The 17,619-nt window shown below is 44.5% G+C and overlaps 1 protein-coding gene across 1 annotated transcript; it reads right to left on the bottom strand.

Moving 5' to 3' along the window:
- Nucleotides 1-212: 212 nt before the first annotated feature.
- CFAP100 (cilia and flagella associated protein 100) lies at nt 213-16,331 on the bottom strand. The gene is made up of 15 exons (XM_058845215.1): nt 16,313-16,331; nt 11,214-11,270; nt 10,707-10,813; nt 9,312-9,501; nt 8,641-8,708; nt 7,801-7,964; nt 7,147-7,227; nt 6,420-6,568; nt 6,159-6,297; nt 5,394-5,442; nt 4,664-4,815; nt 3,787-3,910; nt 3,106-3,308; nt 1,491-1,578; nt 213-564 (listed from the first exon to the last, which is right to left on the bottom strand). Exons 1-15 carry the CDS (start codon nt 16,329-16,331, stop codon nt 499-501), a joined length of 1,656 nt encoding a protein of 551 aa, XP_058701198.1. The 3' UTR covers nt 213-498.
- Between the last annotated feature and the right edge of the window lie 1,288 nt (nt 16,332-17,619).

The following is a 17,619-nucleotide window of genomic DNA, read 5'->3' as shown; positions in this document are numbered from 1 at the left end:
TGTGTTTTGCCTTTGTTTGTGTCTTCTCCACTGTAGTGAAGTTAATAATGGCTTTGGATTGGAGCATAGTCCTTGGATTTTACAGTCCTTCAGAAGACCTATGAGTATCACAAATGTCTGTGAGGTACCTGGCTTAGTTGTGCCTTAACAAAGATTGCCATCTAGAACTCTCACAGATCTCACTGTTCAGGCTTGTAGGCATAGTGTATTTGCATCAAAAACTGAATGAGAAAAGCATTGGTGCTTAGCAGGAGCTTGTGAAGCAAAATGAGAGATTTTTTATTTATTTTCTTAAGCAAAATACCTAAGGAGGGGAAAAGGGCTTGCAAACTTTCCCTGGAATCTTAGGGTAGGAGAAGCAGGAAATATCATGGGACAGTAAAGTTCAGCTGAACAAAGACTGACAGAATGTAGATCTACAAAAGACTGCATCATCAGCCCTATGAGCTGTGGTTAAGGCTATGCCATCGGGAGAAATAATACAATTGTTCTTCCTTTTTATCTTTTTCCTTGGCTGTTCTTCCTGGCAGTTGGGTTGGAAGGCAAGGCCGTTGTCTTGAAGTTCTGCAGAGGAAGAGGTGCTGCATCAGTGCTCAGTAGCAGGCAGCTAAAGCTGCTGTGTGCTGCCAGGCTGGGAGGGGCTGTGGCCCGTGCCCTGTGCTCTAGGCAGGCTGCAGGCTGGCTGCTGAGTGTGCTTTCTGTATTGGAAAGTGAATGTCAGGTGCCTGAAGGCTGTCTGTGTGCTCCTGCTTCAGCTTCTACAACTCACTGTTGTACCTACAACTGCTTTCTGACTAAAGCCTCATTAGTCCTGTGTCAGGAAGAGGAGGGAAAGTTGGAGATCCAAAGGAATATTGGAGGCTACAGAGCCCTCTATTTTCTCTTGGCTAAAGGGGCAGGGACTCGTGATCCCTGCTCTCATGTCACCTGTGCTGTCACTGTGACACAACCGGGGTCTCCTCACAGCTGTGTTGGCCTGGGGAAGATGCAGCAGAAGCCATGGCAGAAGCTCTGCACTGAGCCTTCCAAGGGGCCAGAGCTCAGTTTGAGAGGATATGGAACATGCCAGAAAAGGTGTAGTTTGATGGTATGGCTGAGCTGATCTAGGGCCTTGCTGCTGTTATCAGGAGTGTCCTGCTGCTGCCCAGTTCCTCATTTGCCAATTTTCATGCTTGGTTTAATACAACTAAGTTAAAGAGTTTAAATAAGCTTACTGAGAGCTGGCAAGTAGTGGAGGGGACTGTGTGGTTGAGAGAAGGATGATGGAAGGACACTGAGCTGGAATAAAAAAAAGTGACTGACTTCCCAGCAGTGGCTTAAGTTACATCACTCCTGTAAATTGGGCTACACCTGGATCTAGGTGCCATCCTCACAAGGCTGCAAAGGCCCCTTAATAACACTTCTCCCTCAAACACTTGATATTTGGGTACCCTCAGCTTCTCCAGCATGAGCTGTTGAGGTGAGATTTTTCCAGCGACCACTGCACTTACCTTTTTTTCTTCTTGTGATCTTTCCATGTCCCTTTTCAATCCTTCATCCTGCTGCTGCTTTGCTTGTTTCTGCTTTTCCTCTCTCAGCCTTTTGAAGAGAGAATAAAGGATGGGTTAAATGCAACATGCAGCTACATCAGCTGTGCTTTTGACACACAGCATCAACATCTAAGATAACATCTTACATCACACCTTACATCTAACTGTTGGAGCACAGGGGTTTGGGTACACCTGCTGCTGGAGTTGGTTGCTGTGAAGGGGGTAAGAGGGAAGCACTGCCTGCAATTGATCCTACTCTTTCTGGTGTGATGGATGTAAAAAGCCTGTCAGGCTTTGGCACAGAGATGTCAGACAGCTGTTCTATCAGACATGCTCTGCACCCCCTTCAGCAGGTGACTGGTGCCCTGCAGTTGACCGGGATGCTCACCAGCTGTGGGGAGGGAGGATGCCTGTTGTATCCCCAGGTCTGGAACACACAGGTGTGAGCAGCAGGCTCTTACACCCATGGAGCTACACTTGGCCCACAGGGGCACAGTGGAGGCCAATACTGTTGCTCCAGTTCCCTATGAAAATGAAGTGCTGGAACAGAAATGGGCTCAAGCTATGGAACACTGGTGCAGAGAAACTGCAGTCTTAACTGTGCAAACTTGAGGAAAACATTTAATGCTCTTTGTAGGGTTTGTTGTGTTTTAGTTTTGTTGGTGTGGTTTGGTTGTTTTTGTGTGTGTGGTTTTTTGTTTTGTTTTTTGGTTTTGGGTGTTTTCTTTTTATTATTGTTTTTGGTTTTTATTTGGGAGTAGGATGTGTGGTATCTTTCTTGAATTATTCTCCTCCATCCCCATGTGTGTCTTACTTATTTTGCAATTTAAGAGTGCAAACCCATTCAGAGAACATCAGGAAGATGCACCATACCTTTTCTACTATGCAGCTGAATAAAAATGCAGAGAAAGAGAATAACAGAAGCAAAATGTCACTGTTCTGGCTTTAAATCCTTATGCTAATCTGTCTGATTCACTTCAGGATGGCCAGATACAGTTATGAGTTAATTATCTTTGTTACTTGTGAGGTAAAATTTTGTATAACTGGGCCTGCAGGAATGTGTCTCATCTTGAGACTTGCACTTTTGATTGAGTTAATTTTGATTGAGTTAGTTGTTACTATTTAATCTAGTAATACAAGTTAAACTTAAAAGTTTTGTAGAAGAAACATTTCAAAGCTGGAGTTGTTGACAACTGCACTTATGTACATATTAAAGTCTGACAAAATATCAGGGCAAGGCAGACTGTATTAACTTGAGATTTAATTTATTATTTATTCTGTTTAAATTTTGTTATTGTAAATTGTTATCTTAAAATGATGAGTCTCATCATAGAATCTGGTTTTGTTTGTGGGTTTAGTGTTTTTTATTCTTCTAGATTTATGTACTGTAGTTTGCAGGTCTTTTCTAATGTAGCTATGGGTTGCTGCTTATTGACAAGGAAATGCAAGAAGTAAAATTGGATGGATTGCTCACATGGGATTTCAGATTGCTGCTACAGTTTTTTGGGTTGATTTGGCTCTTTCAGCTGTCAACACTTAAAATAGAGATGTTATCCAGAAGAGGGTCTTGCCTTACCTTGCCCTCTGTTCCTTTCTTATGGCTTTCACAGCCTTTTCTATCCTTGCTGGTGGGATTCTCTCCACACTGTCCAGTAAATCATTGAGCTGCTTTTCTATTACCTTTAACATCTCTACTGTTGGCAGGTTTGTCTCATTGTCTCCAGTGCAGTGGACATAGACTTCCAGCACCTTCTTGTTCAGGCTTGTGAGCATTTTGTCCTAGAGGAGACAGGAGATACAGTGAATGGCACAGCTGGGTTCTACCAAGTAGAACCATAATATCCCTCCAAAACCAAAGCAAATCTGTAAAGGAAATACTTTAATCCTCTCAATAAGACTCAATTGCTTGTCTCCTGGTTGGCTAAAGACAGTGGCAGGGACAGATGGCCAAATTGAGCATTCTCCTATTGGTCTCATCTTCCCAGCTTGGCTGTGCCCTGGGTCAGGTGGCAGCTGCCCAGCTGTCTCTGTGAGCCCTGCTCCCACCTTGCAGCAGCTGCACAGAGCACACAGGTTTGCCCCAGTTTGCTGCCAAACCAGCCTTGCTATAGCTGCACTGCTGGGAAACAGTGCTGATCCCTGCTCAGTGCAAGCCCTGTCTGCTCTGTTCCCAGGATGGATGTGGCTGGTGGAGAGGAACCCCTTGTGCACGTGTGAACCCCCCTTGCTGGATCCCAGCGTGTACCTGGTAATCAGCTTCGTGTTCTCCAGAGGAAAAGCGCTGAACTTTGAGCTTCAGGTCGGCTGCTTTCTCTTCTTCCTTGTCAACGGAGGCTTGGAGGGTGTTCACCTGCTCTTTCAGCTCTGCCAACTCCTTCTCCCTGGGGGAGAGAGAGTGAGAGGAGGTGTTTGGGAAGGGCACCTCTGGAACACACGGCTCTGCTCTCTGCAGCCTGGGCTGGTCCCTCGTGCTGCCGGCAGATGGAGGTAACACTTCAGCCTTTCCTTGCACCCACAGCCCTGAAAGCACAGGGAGCTTCGGGTTTTTTTTCTAGAAAAGCAGTTACTGGGCTGGTGTGGGGGAGGGAGAAGTAGCATCGCTAAACATTCCAAGTTTTTTAGTAAGTCAGTGGGGGATCCAGATTACCTTTAAAACTTCCACAAGGAAATAAGATACATTTTAAATGGGAATATATCTGTCTACCTGCCACTGAAATTGTAGATTATAATGACACTTGGGTTCCCTGCTGTCTTCCTCTAGGAGGGTTTTGCACTGAATCAGCATTGGTGCTGCTCTGGATCACTCCAGGAATTGCCTTGTTTCTTTCTTTGGTCTTCCTTCATGAGAATTACACTATACCTATATTCACTCCAGGATGCTTAATGCATCATTCCCTAGCCTGTGTCTTGAGGACTAAGGAATTAGTCCCAAGCTGAAGTCTCATCTCCTAAATTAAGCATATATGGGACCCTTTCCCAGGAGCTCACAAGAAAGACCCTGCTGTGTGAACAGCATTACGTGTGCTCTGCGGTGCCTGCCTGACGGTGAGGTGTCTGTGGGGGCAGAGGGGTCACTTATGTCTGAAACCTGGAGCACAGGGACCCCTTCCCATCACTTGCAGGCTCACACTTACGTGTTTTCACATGTGGTGATGAAAGTCTGTTGGACCTTGTTCCAACTCTCTGCAATATCCTGGGAGTTCAGCACGAAGGATAAGTTCTCATCCAGCATCTCCATGAAAGTAACCAGCAGTTGTTCAGGATCAGTGAAGTAGAGCTCAGGCTCCTACAGTGGAAAACAATTGTGATGAGTTTTTCTCTCCTCTAGCTTCTGTTCCACTGAACTACGGGGAGGTTGGTCTGCACCAGCCCTGGCTGTTCAAACTCTCTTCCACCTAGAGAGGTCCACATTTATCCCTGTAAAAACATATATGGACATCCTTCCTGCTAAGTGTGCAGCTTAATTCTGCCTCAGTAGCTCACCCCCAAAACAAATTGCATTTTGAGGGGTAAAAAATGTTGCAAATATCTGTGAGTGGGAAGACTTCAATTTCAGATATAAGCCAGTAACTGCACTAATTTAAAAATCTTTCATTTTATGATGTCATATCTCACTGGAGGATGGCAAGCTTAGGAATGATGGTAGGTTTTTGGAAACTGAAGGAGGAAAGTTAAACTAAGGTATTTATAATGTGTTGCCAAAATGTGAACATTTATGATTGTATAAACATACATTCATAATTTGTAACTACAGTAACTCCTCAATACTGTAACTAATGGTTAGAAGGTGAGGGAAATTAGTAATCCTGATAAATTACACAGGACAATGAGAAAATGAAAATATTTCAACATAAGACTTCTGACCTCATCTTCGTCCGAGCTGCTTTCACTCTCTGCATCCTCCAATGAACTTCTGAAAAAGTATTTTGTGTGTTAGGCCCTTAGAGAAATGACAGCTCAGAAGAAATCTCATTAGTGACATACGAACATTGTTACTGTTCACTGTCTCTGTTTACTCCTGACCAGTCCTTTGCACCTTCACACCTTTGCCTCCCTGTGGCTTATTTGGAGGTCAGGAAGGTCTTGGGGTCACACGAGCAAGCAGCACAGGAGCCACTTTTGACCATGAGCAAGCTGCCTTTTGTGCTGCTCTGGGCTGTGCTGCTGTTCCAGTGGGGCTGGAACATGACACATGAACCTGAACAGAGGGTGTTGATCCAGATGCCTTTAAACTCACTGGGAGACTTTGTTGAATGCTTCTCCCTCTACACAAGAGCTGGAAGAGGGAGAACTGGTGCCTTGTTGCTGTTGGCAGCTCAGTCTGCTCATCACTTTTACTTGTACCTGTCACCCTGTGCCATGAAGGGTAAAAACCTCTGTTTGCATCGTCTTAGTGACTGCCCCACTTGGGGCAGGCTCTCAGCAGAGGATTTGAGGATGGAGCTCACTTGGAGCAGGTACTGACTTGTACCTGACAGCTTTTTGCTGGTATCTGACTTTGTTCCAGTAAGCCCCAGATCTTGGAATGCCCAGCAAAGGTGAGCAGTAGGATTTCCCTGTGCTGATCCCCAGTCAGCTGCGTGCTCTTTACAGTTCTGAAGTCTGTTGTTTGCATCATCTGGTACTTACAGGTCTCTTGATAAAAGAGGCTTCAGGAAGTGTTTAAGCTGTGGCCTGACATCACGTGACCTGAAATCCAAACTTTCTGAGAACAGCAGGGAACTTGGCATATCTGTGAAACTGATGCTATGGGCAGTGTTTGTCCTGGCTGTCGGATCCTGGTCTGGAGACAAGAGGAGGCGTCCACTTAGAGCCTGGGGCTGTCCCAGGGGGAAGCAGCAGCACTTTCCTGGCACTCACCCTGCTCTGCAGTAGGGGCAGGTGAAGCACTTCCTTTAATTTTGGATTCTGTTTTCATATCCTTTTCTTTTTTGTGCTTTTTTCTGTGTTCCTCCTGCCACTCTTTTGGAGATAGGTGGTAGAGGATGTCCCGGTACATCTTGTAATCCTGCAGAGTGTCCTTGAATCTGGAGATATCACTGGGTTGAGAGAAGTGGACAAAGTTTGTTAGCAGGGAGGGAAGCTCCTGTTTGAACAGGTTCTTTCTCGCTCTTGATAATTGAGTTTCATCCAGAGAAAAGGGAGAGAGGGCACATGTTTTCATGGACATGCAAAGGCAAAAGGGAACCTGCCCTCTGTGGTTTCTCATGTGGAAACTCAGAATCAGTCATATTCCCTGGTCACATCTCTTGCTATGGTACTGAGCTGGCTAATTTTTGAATTTTTACTTGAAAAGGAATGAGAAATTTTTCCAGCTCAACTCGTAACAGTAATTATAGTTAGATCCCCATTAAAATGCATTACTTAGTTTTGTTTGGATTTTAATCTCATGTTAGGCATTTAATTTTGGATTTGGAACATTTATACTTTTTTTAAAATGTCATTAGAAAACTAGATGAGTTGTTTTAGAAACAAAGCCAGCATCTGGAAAACAAAAGCCAAAACATTTTGACTCTCAAAATGGAACATTTTTCAAAATCTATCCCCTGTAAGGACTGTGAAGTTATAGCACTGTAGGGGCTGTTAAAGGTGAGGCAGGAATAATGAGCAATGTTACCTTTGTATTTTCTTTATTTCGGTAGTGATTCCCTGGATCTCTGTTACTTTCTTCACCTTTGCTGAGGTTTCTCTTTTGGCTCTAGGAAAGGATGTACAAACAAGCCATTAAACAATCTAGTAGTGAGTAGTGAATTGAGGTGGCTAGTAACAGTGAAAAAGGTGTGATATGAGCCCTAGAAATCTGTGTTACAGATGTATCCCAGGAGATGCTTGGCTCCTGCCTGAAGACTCTTGGAAAAGCAGGGCATCCCAGTGTTTGGGCCTCCCTAATTTGGCTGCTACTGAGCATCAGTTGCAGCTCTGCCCTTGTGATGTAATGGGCCAAAGTGCTCCATTTGCTTCACTGAGGGGACTGTGAGGGGTTGGGTAGAGGCATCTCCCTCCAGTAAAGGGTGTTGTGAGAAGAATGGAAGTGGTGGACCCACCAGCAAGTTCCTTGCTGCTACCAGATCAAGGGCTTTTGCAATGAGGCTATTCCCTGGATGTTGTTCTCCTTCCTCTTTTATTGAATGTGTGGGAAGAAAGTGCCACCAGAACTGTAACTCTGGGAAACTCAAGAGTGTTCAGCCAAAACCCTGCAGGGAGGTCAAGCAGCAAATCTCCTGTGCCCAGAATGAAATAGCACACAGGTGGTTCCTTCAGTATTCCTTACATTCTCAGTGCTTCCACAGAGCTATTATGGTTCTCCTTCAGGAACTCATCAAACATGGCAGCATCCTTCTCCATTCTTCTCTCAGCCTTTTCCAGTTTTTTTAACTCGTTCTTTGCTATGTTCTCCATCTTTTCAATCTCCCCTCGCTTTACTGCAATGGCATGCTGAAATGAACCCCAAAGGCAACACAGCCACATCAGTTGGTTGGTTTTAAAGGTACATTGGTTTAGCTTTGTACCTGGCTACCAAATTACCTGATAGTTGTGGGCAGAGAGGGTAAGGATTTCAAACCGAGGTGTGTGAATTAGTGCAAGCCAGGTACATGGAGGCCAGGAGTTATATCAGAAGGAACATAGCAAATAAGCAGTGAATCTAAAGACAGAATTCAGAAGTCCCAGCTCTGCATTAACTCCTGGCTGACCCAGATTGATTCAGTTGTGTTACAGCACAGTAATAGAGATAGCTAATGGGAATATTTGAGCACGGTTACTCCACTCCCTTATTTTGAGTTCAGAATGGCTCCTTCAGCTACAATTTATGTATAGGACAGCAGGAGCCAAAGATCAGTGTATCTGTGCATCTCACAAATGGAATAGTTTCATGGTGGCTACGGAATGATGGGAATGATCTACATTCCTTTATTTCTTGGCTGGGAATTACTTGGCTACAGATTCTGAGTGACTGTAACACAGGACTTGGACAGTCAGTTCATGAGGTCTGGTGTGTGCCACTTTGGAAAGATCTCTAAGCAGTGGATCTCGGGAGAGTAAGCATCAAAACAAAGCAACACAGGGAAGAGTAATTAAATGAACAGAAAGTAACATGCTGAAAGCCATATACCTCAAGAAAAAAGATCTGTTTTCTGTCCTGTAGGTAGCCATGGAAGGTCTCCCTGTCTAATGCATAATCTGAAATTAGAATATAAGGTTGCTTAGACTAGAGAGGCAGAAATATGGCCAACACAAAAAAACACAATGAATATATAGGCTGCCATGAGCATGGATCTGGCTGGTGCTGGAGTCAGCAATACTGATTATTGTATTATAGTTATAATCTTGTTTAGGATCAGTTTCATGTGGGTTTTCATGGAGTAAAACCAGGGAGAATGGAGTGGAGAATCTGGTCCTTGTCCTCTATACATTAATGGCAAATCTACTCACGTCAGAGGCAGAAAGTATCCATTAAAACCCAACTTTAGGTTGGCTTAGTAAAAGGTTTCCACTATAAAAGATCCTGCAAAACCTCAGCTGGCTGTCAGCTCAGCTGCTGCAAGGCTGGTGGAAGCCAGGCCACCGTGAGTGGGTGTCCCATGTAAATGGCTGTGTGTGTAAATGCCTGAGCTGGAGATGGCTCAGCCACACAGAGGTGGGCAAGATAGAGCACAGAACTGTCTGTCTGTCTGCATGACCTCACCAAAGTCAGCCAGAGCCAGCTGCTCCACCCATCCCCTCTTTGGCCTTTGCTTTAGGCTGTTACCCAGCATCTCTGCAAAGACAGAGCCTGGTCCCCACCTTTTTTCATGCCTAACTTCCGTGAGAGCAGCTCCTGAAGAACTTTCAGTCTCTCTTCACATGTTGCCTCTTTTCTGCCTTCCTCTTCTTCCTCCCTTTTCAAAGTTTTCCTCAAACTGCTTTTTGCCTTCATTTTTGTGGAATAAGTAGTTTTCTCATGGACTTTCATAGTCTTCCTCTTTTCACGTTCCTGTGAGAAGTCAGATTTGTGTACAGTTTGATCCTGTGCTTTGTTTGCTGTGGTTTTTAAAGGCATGAATTAGTTATTGACAGCCTAGAAATTTGCAGAGTGGTGATACCCTGCTGATGCATATTTGCCTGGTTTATGTGACTAATCCAAGTAATATTCCCTCTTGAGGCAACTGAAACACTAAATTTCTTAGCACTTGCTGTCATTGTTTTGTTGATTTGTATTCTGCACCCATCCACCAGCTGTGCCAGTATGTACCCACTCAGTGTCCTCATTTTTCCTTCTTGGGTTATTCCTGTGAGTAAATGGAAATTTTCTGAGATTCATCCTTCTAGTCCCCTGGCTAAAGGGGAACAACCCACACTTAACTAACTCAATCAACTTTTACAAAGACATTTTAAACCATTAAGTTCAGATTGAGAGGATCTATTCAAACCCACATGAGAACGTTCTGGAGGGTAAAAGGTGTTCCTGCTTAGTTCTTTCACATGGACTGAAGTGTAATTCAGTGCTGTCTGCAGAGTTTGGGCCTGGTTTATGTTGAGGACATCACCCAGCAGACATTCTTAGTGCACTGCTTCCTAAGCTTTTCCCCATAATTGTACAGTGACCTTCAACCCAAACAAAAACCAGACTGTATCAGTCACCAGTGTGAGGTGAGTTCTTGCTTTAGACTTCTTGCTTCCTTCCACACCATGTGTGTGCTGTGCACCCCGTGCAACTATCTGACCTCTCAGAGATCACAGAATCACAGAAAGGGTTGGAACCTTAGGGCTCATTTAGTTCCAACCCCCTGCCATGAATAGACCAGGCTGCTCAGAGCCTTGCCCAACCTGGCCTTGAACAGTTCCAGGGATGGGGCATCCATAACATCCTTGAGCAACCTGTGCTAGTGTCTCACCACTCTCACAGTAAAGAATTTCTTCCTAACATCTAATCTAAATCTTTCCTATTTTAGTTTAAATCCACTTCTCCTTGTTCTATCACAATCTGCTTGTGTACAAAGTTGCTCTTTTTTTATAAGCACATTTTAAGTATTGAAAGGTCACAATCAGGTCTCCCTAGAGCATTCTCTTCTCCAGGCTGAACATCCACAGCTTCCTCATCTTTGATCTCTCATGTGCTAAATTTTGGTATTCTGTTGGGTGGGTGCCTGCCTTAGTAACTGCTTGTTACATAGTTTAGCCTAAAGCATGTGTACATACCACTTCTGCCTTCTTAAGGTCCTTGTCCCTCATTGAGAAAAATTCAGTATCTGGTGGGACTTTAAATGGATTTTTCATTGGGTTTTCTTCATCCTCTTCTGTGCCTTCTAGAGGAAAAAAAAAAAAAAAAAGCAAACCCAGAAAAAAACCCCAGGATGAGGATGTAGAAGATGTGAAGCTGAATATCTGGACCCAGTGCAAAGAGAGTGGGATGTGCTGTGTCACACCTGGAGTGTGGGCAGTGCTCCCAGCTGCAGATGTCTAACAATGCTGGATCAAGAGCAGGGAGCTGGATGGGGCCTCTGAGAAGCCAGTGATAAAAGTGAGACCTCTGTATGGTTTATGTCATTTGACCATATCTGATGATCAACAACAGCATTTCAGCCAGGGATTTTTGTAAGTCTGTAGCTGTTTTACCCATTTCATCTGTTTTGGGGCAGAAGAACCTGACTTCAGGCCCCTCCCCTCACCTGACAAAGGAACATTGCTGGAGCATTGTGTCCTTACCTGACAGTGTAAGGTGGGTTTCCATTTCCAGTTTGGAAGAGAGACTTTTAGATGTTGCTGTTGTATGTCACGATGGTGTCTTTGATCCTGGCCCAAAGAAAATCATAAACAAATCAGTCAGCTGGGATCTGCCAGTAATTGAAGAGATAAGTTTTACAGCAGTGATAGGCCATGGGGCTTTCTGTATCTTAGCCACTGAGCCTTTAGTGCCTGTAGTAATCCACAAAGAGCTCCATTAAACTGGAAAACATATATGTTCTGACCTCCAAAAGATGTTCATCCCTACCTTACATGTTTCACACAGCCTCCTTACATGTAAACTGATGGGAAAGCAACAACAAAACAAATTTGGAGATAGCAAGCAACCCAAGTCCCTTGTCTCTTTTTCCACCCAGTCACCAGTTCTGATCCACACCCATGTTTTTCATCCTTCTAGTTCTAGTCACTAGTTCACAAGCTACATTTTTACTCACTAAAGCTCTTCCCAGTAATTGCTTCAGCATTGTGGATTTCTTGCAATAAGCCTGAATGATTGTTGGACAGCACAGACACACTTTACAGAGCTCTGTTGCCTTTCATTTTAGGTTGGCAAACTGTTGAAGGTTATTTTTTTGTTTCTCTGACTCCAGTCTTTTTGTAGTTTTTGCTATGGATCCTAAGGGACAAGGCATAATTGGAATGATCTCACTTACAAAGAGCAGATAGACCATTGTTAAAGCTATCCTTTAATCACCAAAGGCAGCAAGCTGGGCTCAGCGAGGTATTAGTTCAATTGATGCAATTCTGCTGCTGGCACCATTCCTGATCTGCACTGCTATAAGACGCTGTAGAAAATATCCTCTTCTGCTTGCACTACTTTTAGGCTATTTTAGAACATCAGTTTTTGCTCTGAACAGCCTCCAGTTTTTATGTATTTTTTGCTAAACTCATCTGGCCTAATTTCCATGTCTGTCCTTGGTGCTTTGTGTTTTCTCTGCAGCTGCCCAATTAGTACCTTATTCTTTGGAGGTGTCAAACTTTCACTGCTGATGAGACACAGAGGCTGAGGTAGAATTTAAACTTTTGAATATATCCCAAATATTTTCTCTCTCCTTTTCAGCTCTTGAGGTACATTTTACCAAGAACCTCCTTGACTCTAAGGAGTTCAAACCTCTCTGACCTTTGCTTAATGTAAGGGGATATTTTTCTCTAAGCATCTCTCATCTATGTCCTGGAACAACATCACCCCTGCTGCTGATGTGAGTTTTGGAGAAAGCCCCAGCAGGGCAGGGGTGGGCAGGCAGTTGAGTTACAGTTTGTGAATCTTGCAGAGCAGTTGCAGCAAACACCTGGAGCTTCAGCCCTCAGTGCACACCTTTATTTCTGTGATCTAAAACCTTTCTCATAAGAATTTTCTTTTTCCTATGGTTGATTTAAATTCCTCCTACAGTCAATGAGTCTGAAAAGTAGGACTAGACACTGGTATATGGAAAATAATTGTCAGTGCAACCCTCAGAGATAGAAAGTGCTTTATAATATAATTTTAGCTAAGTATAGGAAACTGTGTCTATAATTAACTTATAAATATTCATTTTATTAAGGTAATTTTTTGTTTGAGGTTGCTGGTTTTTTTATAGGTTGTTTGCACAGCACTTTGGAAATAATGCCAAAAGCTACAGAAGCACTAGCTCTGCTAATTTATAATTATTAAGCTCAATAAAGCAAATAAAAAATGCTTCACTGCTAGAATAATTTGGCATATATTTCGCTGCCTCTGACATTATGTTCCAGTAGCTGGCTACCAGTAGTACGTGAATCAATAGATTAAGCATTCATGATTTTAATTCACTGAAACCTTTATTCAGTGCTTTTCCCTAACGTCAGGCTGCTGAGCAAAAAACAAAACAGAACCACAAAATAACCCCACCAAACAGACAACAAACCCCCAAACAAACAAAAAAAATCAACAACAAAACAGAACCAAACCCCCCAAAAAACAATCAACCAAGCAAAAACCCAAACAGAAAAAAAAAACCCCAACCAACCACGGAAAGCCAACAAAACGAACCCCCCGCAGAACGAAAGGAGAAGGCAGATGTGCGGCCGCCTGTGGGGTGCGGGTGTCCCGGGCTCGGAGCGGAGCCGAGCGCTCCCCGCGCGTCCCCCAGCGCTGCCATGGAAACGCGGAGCATCCAAGGCAACGAGCGGGGAACTGCGAACCGCTGGGCTTGGAAAGCTCCCAGCTCCAGGGACACCTTCCAGCAGCACAGCCCCGCCCGGGACACGGTTCCGAGATGTGGGTTTGGATCTCCCGTGAAGAAGAACAAAACTGCTCTGCTGGGAGAGGTCTCCGTGCCTCGCTGGGTTCTCTGTTCACTATCGCATTCCCCCTTATTTCAGGCCTGGGAATTGGGTGTTTAACCCCATGTCTGTCAGCAGAGGGTTGAGGAAATGGGAGCTGGGGCTCCTGTTTGTGGAATGACCACAATTTACAATTTCATAATCTCTGCTTCGCTCTGTCTTTTTGCAAGGTGTGAGCAGTCAGAGTTTGGAGAGTATGTGCGGGATGGGTGAACAAACTGCCATTTGCTAAAAGTTGCCCAAGTTAAAAATGCTATAGAACCCCAAATATCACCTTCTGAAATACCATAGAATTCTATAGAGGATTTGATAGAATATTAGTTAGTAAAAAACAATATGTTTTCATAGTGGAAAAGCTCCTTAAATCCCCTTATTTAACCTTTCCTGTTTCTGAGAAGACCAAATTGGTTCCAAATGGATTCTGTTCCTCTTTAGACCCCTTAGAATCTATATTAATACAATTTCAGTTTTCAGAAATAGCAGTTTCTTTCATTTACTGATAAATTTCCAAACAGCTTTCTCTGTCTGAATAACTCATGCAAAAAATAGCTTGAATTTCTATAAGTGCAAACTCCCATTTGATTGTTATAATTCTTTTCTGTAATTGCTGATTATCAAGAGACTGGATTCAGGCAACAGAAGAAAAATGCTTATACAGAAAGAAATTTTTCTTTATTCTGCACATGAATGCTTTGATTTCTAGCAGTGATGCAGAAAACCATAGTGCTTTTTTTAGTATATTTTGGGATATTTCCCAAATGTATTGAGGAGTAGGTATAAAAATGGCACTACATAATAATTTCTATTACAAAAAAAAATAAAAAATTCAGGAGTAAATTGTACTAAAGATGCATATTTTCTAAAGGCTTGACATGAAGTGGTCTTTGTTCAGAAACACCAGTTTATTACAGAATTGTGAATTTGTCGCAGTGGAAACATCACAGAAATAGATAACAGAAACTGAAGACATTTGAACATCTCTGGCTCTGACTGGCACAACCTCTATATCAATGAATTAAACATTTGTACATCCATTGCTCTGCTCTGAACTATCCTTGCTAACCACTTATTTCCCAAAAGCAGAACAGCGGTTATTTAAAGCAGAGATGTATTTTGTGAATTCTTGGAAATGTGCAAGCTCTTCATATCTTGGTTCATTACTTGTGTCCCACACATGCCATGAGCTACTTAGGCTTTGCATTTCCTTGAGGGCAAAGAAGTTTTTAAGGCCAGAAGGACATCTGGGGTCTATTCTTAGCCACCATTAACTTGGTTAGTGAATGGAATAAATAGCATGTGCAACATCATGGGAAAATCTGCCTGCGAGGAACAGGCTGTGCAGCTGACCATCCCTGCAGCTCCTTAGGGGTAAGGGTGCTTCAGGGCACCCCAGTTTTTGGGATTATGTTTGGTGCCCAGCTGAGAAAGCCAGGCAGCTGGCATGGTAAGAATGGCAGGTGGCTGCTTATCTTTCCAGCAGAATGTCTGAGATTTGGGGATTTGTGATTTTGTTAGGATGCAGGATTGGGATTTCAGGATGTTGTCATTTCTTTGCTCCCTTTGTTTTTTCATGAAGGGGCTACTTTTCTTCTCCATTCAGTCCCCCTGTTGGTACACAGGGATGGTGATCCCCTCCACAGAGGTGCTGTGGGGCTTAATTAGTGCTGGCAAAAGACTTTGAAATGGATGACTGAGAAATGCTGACAGAGATGAAAGCTGAATCAGTACCTAGATATAATCTTCCTCTGAAGTCTTATCACTATGGGAAACTCCATAGTACCCAAGGATGCTGCACAGGTTGCTGGGCCTGTCTCCCTGTTGCCTGGAGTCTTCTCCAGGGGACTCCTTTATTCCAGTAAACTGGAAGTATTCCACTTCAGTTTGTGTGATGTGAACCCCAATATGTGCCATAGAGAGAGAACAGCCTGGCAGCAACCAGTGAATCTGTGGAAATACCAAATGAGTTGGGAACTTTTTCTTTCTTTGGAGCTCTTGTTCTGCTCTTTCCCAGAGGGTTGTGCAGCTGCAGAACCTAGAGCATCCCAGGAGGAAGAAGGGGAAGTTGGAGCCTATTCCCATGGTAAGAGATGAGGAAGGAGGAGGTATCCTTGAGTGAGTGCCCACAAGACATGACCTACAAGAGCTCTGTGGAAGGTGATCCAGGCAGCTCTCTGCTTTAGCAGGGTCTCTGGTGAGCTGTCAGCAGAAGTTTTCTGCTGGTGGATCTCTTTGATACACTGTTCTCCTGCCTGTGGGCCAGCAGGTGGTTGTGGGGATGTCACAGGGAATATATGGCTGCTCTCACACTTCTTTCAGCTACTGTGCACACTGCTGAGCTTGGCAGAGAGGCTGAAAGGGGGCAAAAGAGTGACCATGTAGTTCTCCATTTGTACTTTATTCACAGACTAAATCCCTGCATCAGCACCACAGCTCAATAGAAGATACCAAAAGGAACAGTGCTGGAGACCATAGCCATCCCCTTTGATCCCAACATGTCTCTGTTTCACCGTGGATCATCTCCCTTCCAGCACCAGACCATTGTGAAGGCCACACACGCTGCATGGGCACAGCAAACCCAGGGCCTCTCAACAACAACAGGGATCTCTCCTCTCTCCTTAGGTCACAGGGCACAGAGAGGTGCTGGCCTGATGGGAAAAGAATTACCATGGCTTGGGGTGGAGCCATCCCAAAGCAGAGGAGCAGCTCCAGCAGAAGGCGAAGCAGGAGAGCTCTCAGGAACATCAGCAAAGCTCTGCTACCCGACTGCCGGGGCCCCATGGCGTATAAACACTGGCACTGTTGCTTGCCCCCTGCTCCTTCCAGCTGAAACTTACTTGCAGGAAGGATCTTATCTGAAAGGAAAATTTTCCATCTGGAGCAATGTCCCCGGTCACCTTTGCTTGGCCAGAGCCAGCCACGAGATGGCAGCAGCCTTGTATCGCCGGGCTGCGATTTGGCTCTGTCCTGCGTTTCCCACTCCGGTTCCTCCAGGCCCCTTTCACCTTCTAGACGAGGTCTTCAGGTCTGACGAGCACCAAGAAACCTTCTTCCAACCTCTGGGTTAAAGGAAAAGTGACCCCGAGGAAGGGTCTGAAAGAAGATCTGTGAGCTCAGCTCCCCTCTTTGCAAACGAGCTGATGGAGCAGAGCCCTCTCTGGTCCTCATCTCCTGATCCCCAGCCCCAGGGCGTTCATGGGATGTCTCATCCAAAGTGAATGTGCACAGTTCTTTCAAGAGCTCAGATTTCAACCTAGTGGATCAAAATTGCTGAAGTTTCTGAAGGGCCATATGGAAATTAAGTCTCTGTCATTCTTCCTTTCACTGCAGCTACTCAGGGGTGCTGTGTGATGACTTGGACAACGAGCAGCAGGTGCTCAGTGATTTGTATTTCACACTTGTTCTTGCTGAGGATGCAGGCTCCTTCCTGCTGAAGAGAAAATGTTCTGCAGTCTTCAATCTGGGATCCTGGCCAGAGCTGGGACAGTTTCTTTTGCAATGCAAAGCTTACTCTGGTGTATGCTGAGACATCTGCACAGAGATAAGGTGTGTGCTTTGCTCTGGCTCCCAGCTAACAAAACCAACCAAGGCCATGGAGAATCGCTTGGCTTTTGCTCCCTGACCTGTGGCTCAGGCTGTGTGGGACTGCTTGGTGGTGCTGTAGCAGAGCCTGGTGCAGATGCACTGCAAGCTGACAGAATCTCAGGATAATGCTCCTGAAGAAAGACCTCTGGAGGTCTCTTGTCCAGCCTCCTGCTCAAAGCAGGGATAACTTCCAAGTCATATCAGGCTGCTCAAGGCCTTGCCCAGCTCTGTTGAAAATCTCTAAGGGTGGAGATTTTGTCTTTGGACGATGGAGGGTGAGACCAGGAGTCTGGGTTCAGTAGGGTGACCCCCCTGGTTTGCTCTGGTAAGGATATAAATAAACAATATGGTTGCAATTTCAAGGCCAGTTCTGAATAAACATGTAGACCTGGTCCCCAGATGAAAACTGTAACAAGTTCCAGACTTCCCTCAGAGCTCAGTACTTTTGGGAACTAGAGATTGCATTTGGCCCATTGCGCAAAAG

Source organism: Poecile atricapillus, chromosome 9, assembly GCF_030490865.1.
Source record: "Poecile atricapillus isolate bPoeAtr1 chromosome 9, bPoeAtr1.hap1, whole genome shotgun sequence".
In the NCBI taxonomy this organism is placed as follows: Eukaryota; Metazoa; Chordata; class Aves; order Passeriformes; family Paridae; genus Poecile; species Poecile atricapillus.
This window is presented reverse-complemented; position numbering and strand designations above follow the sequence as displayed.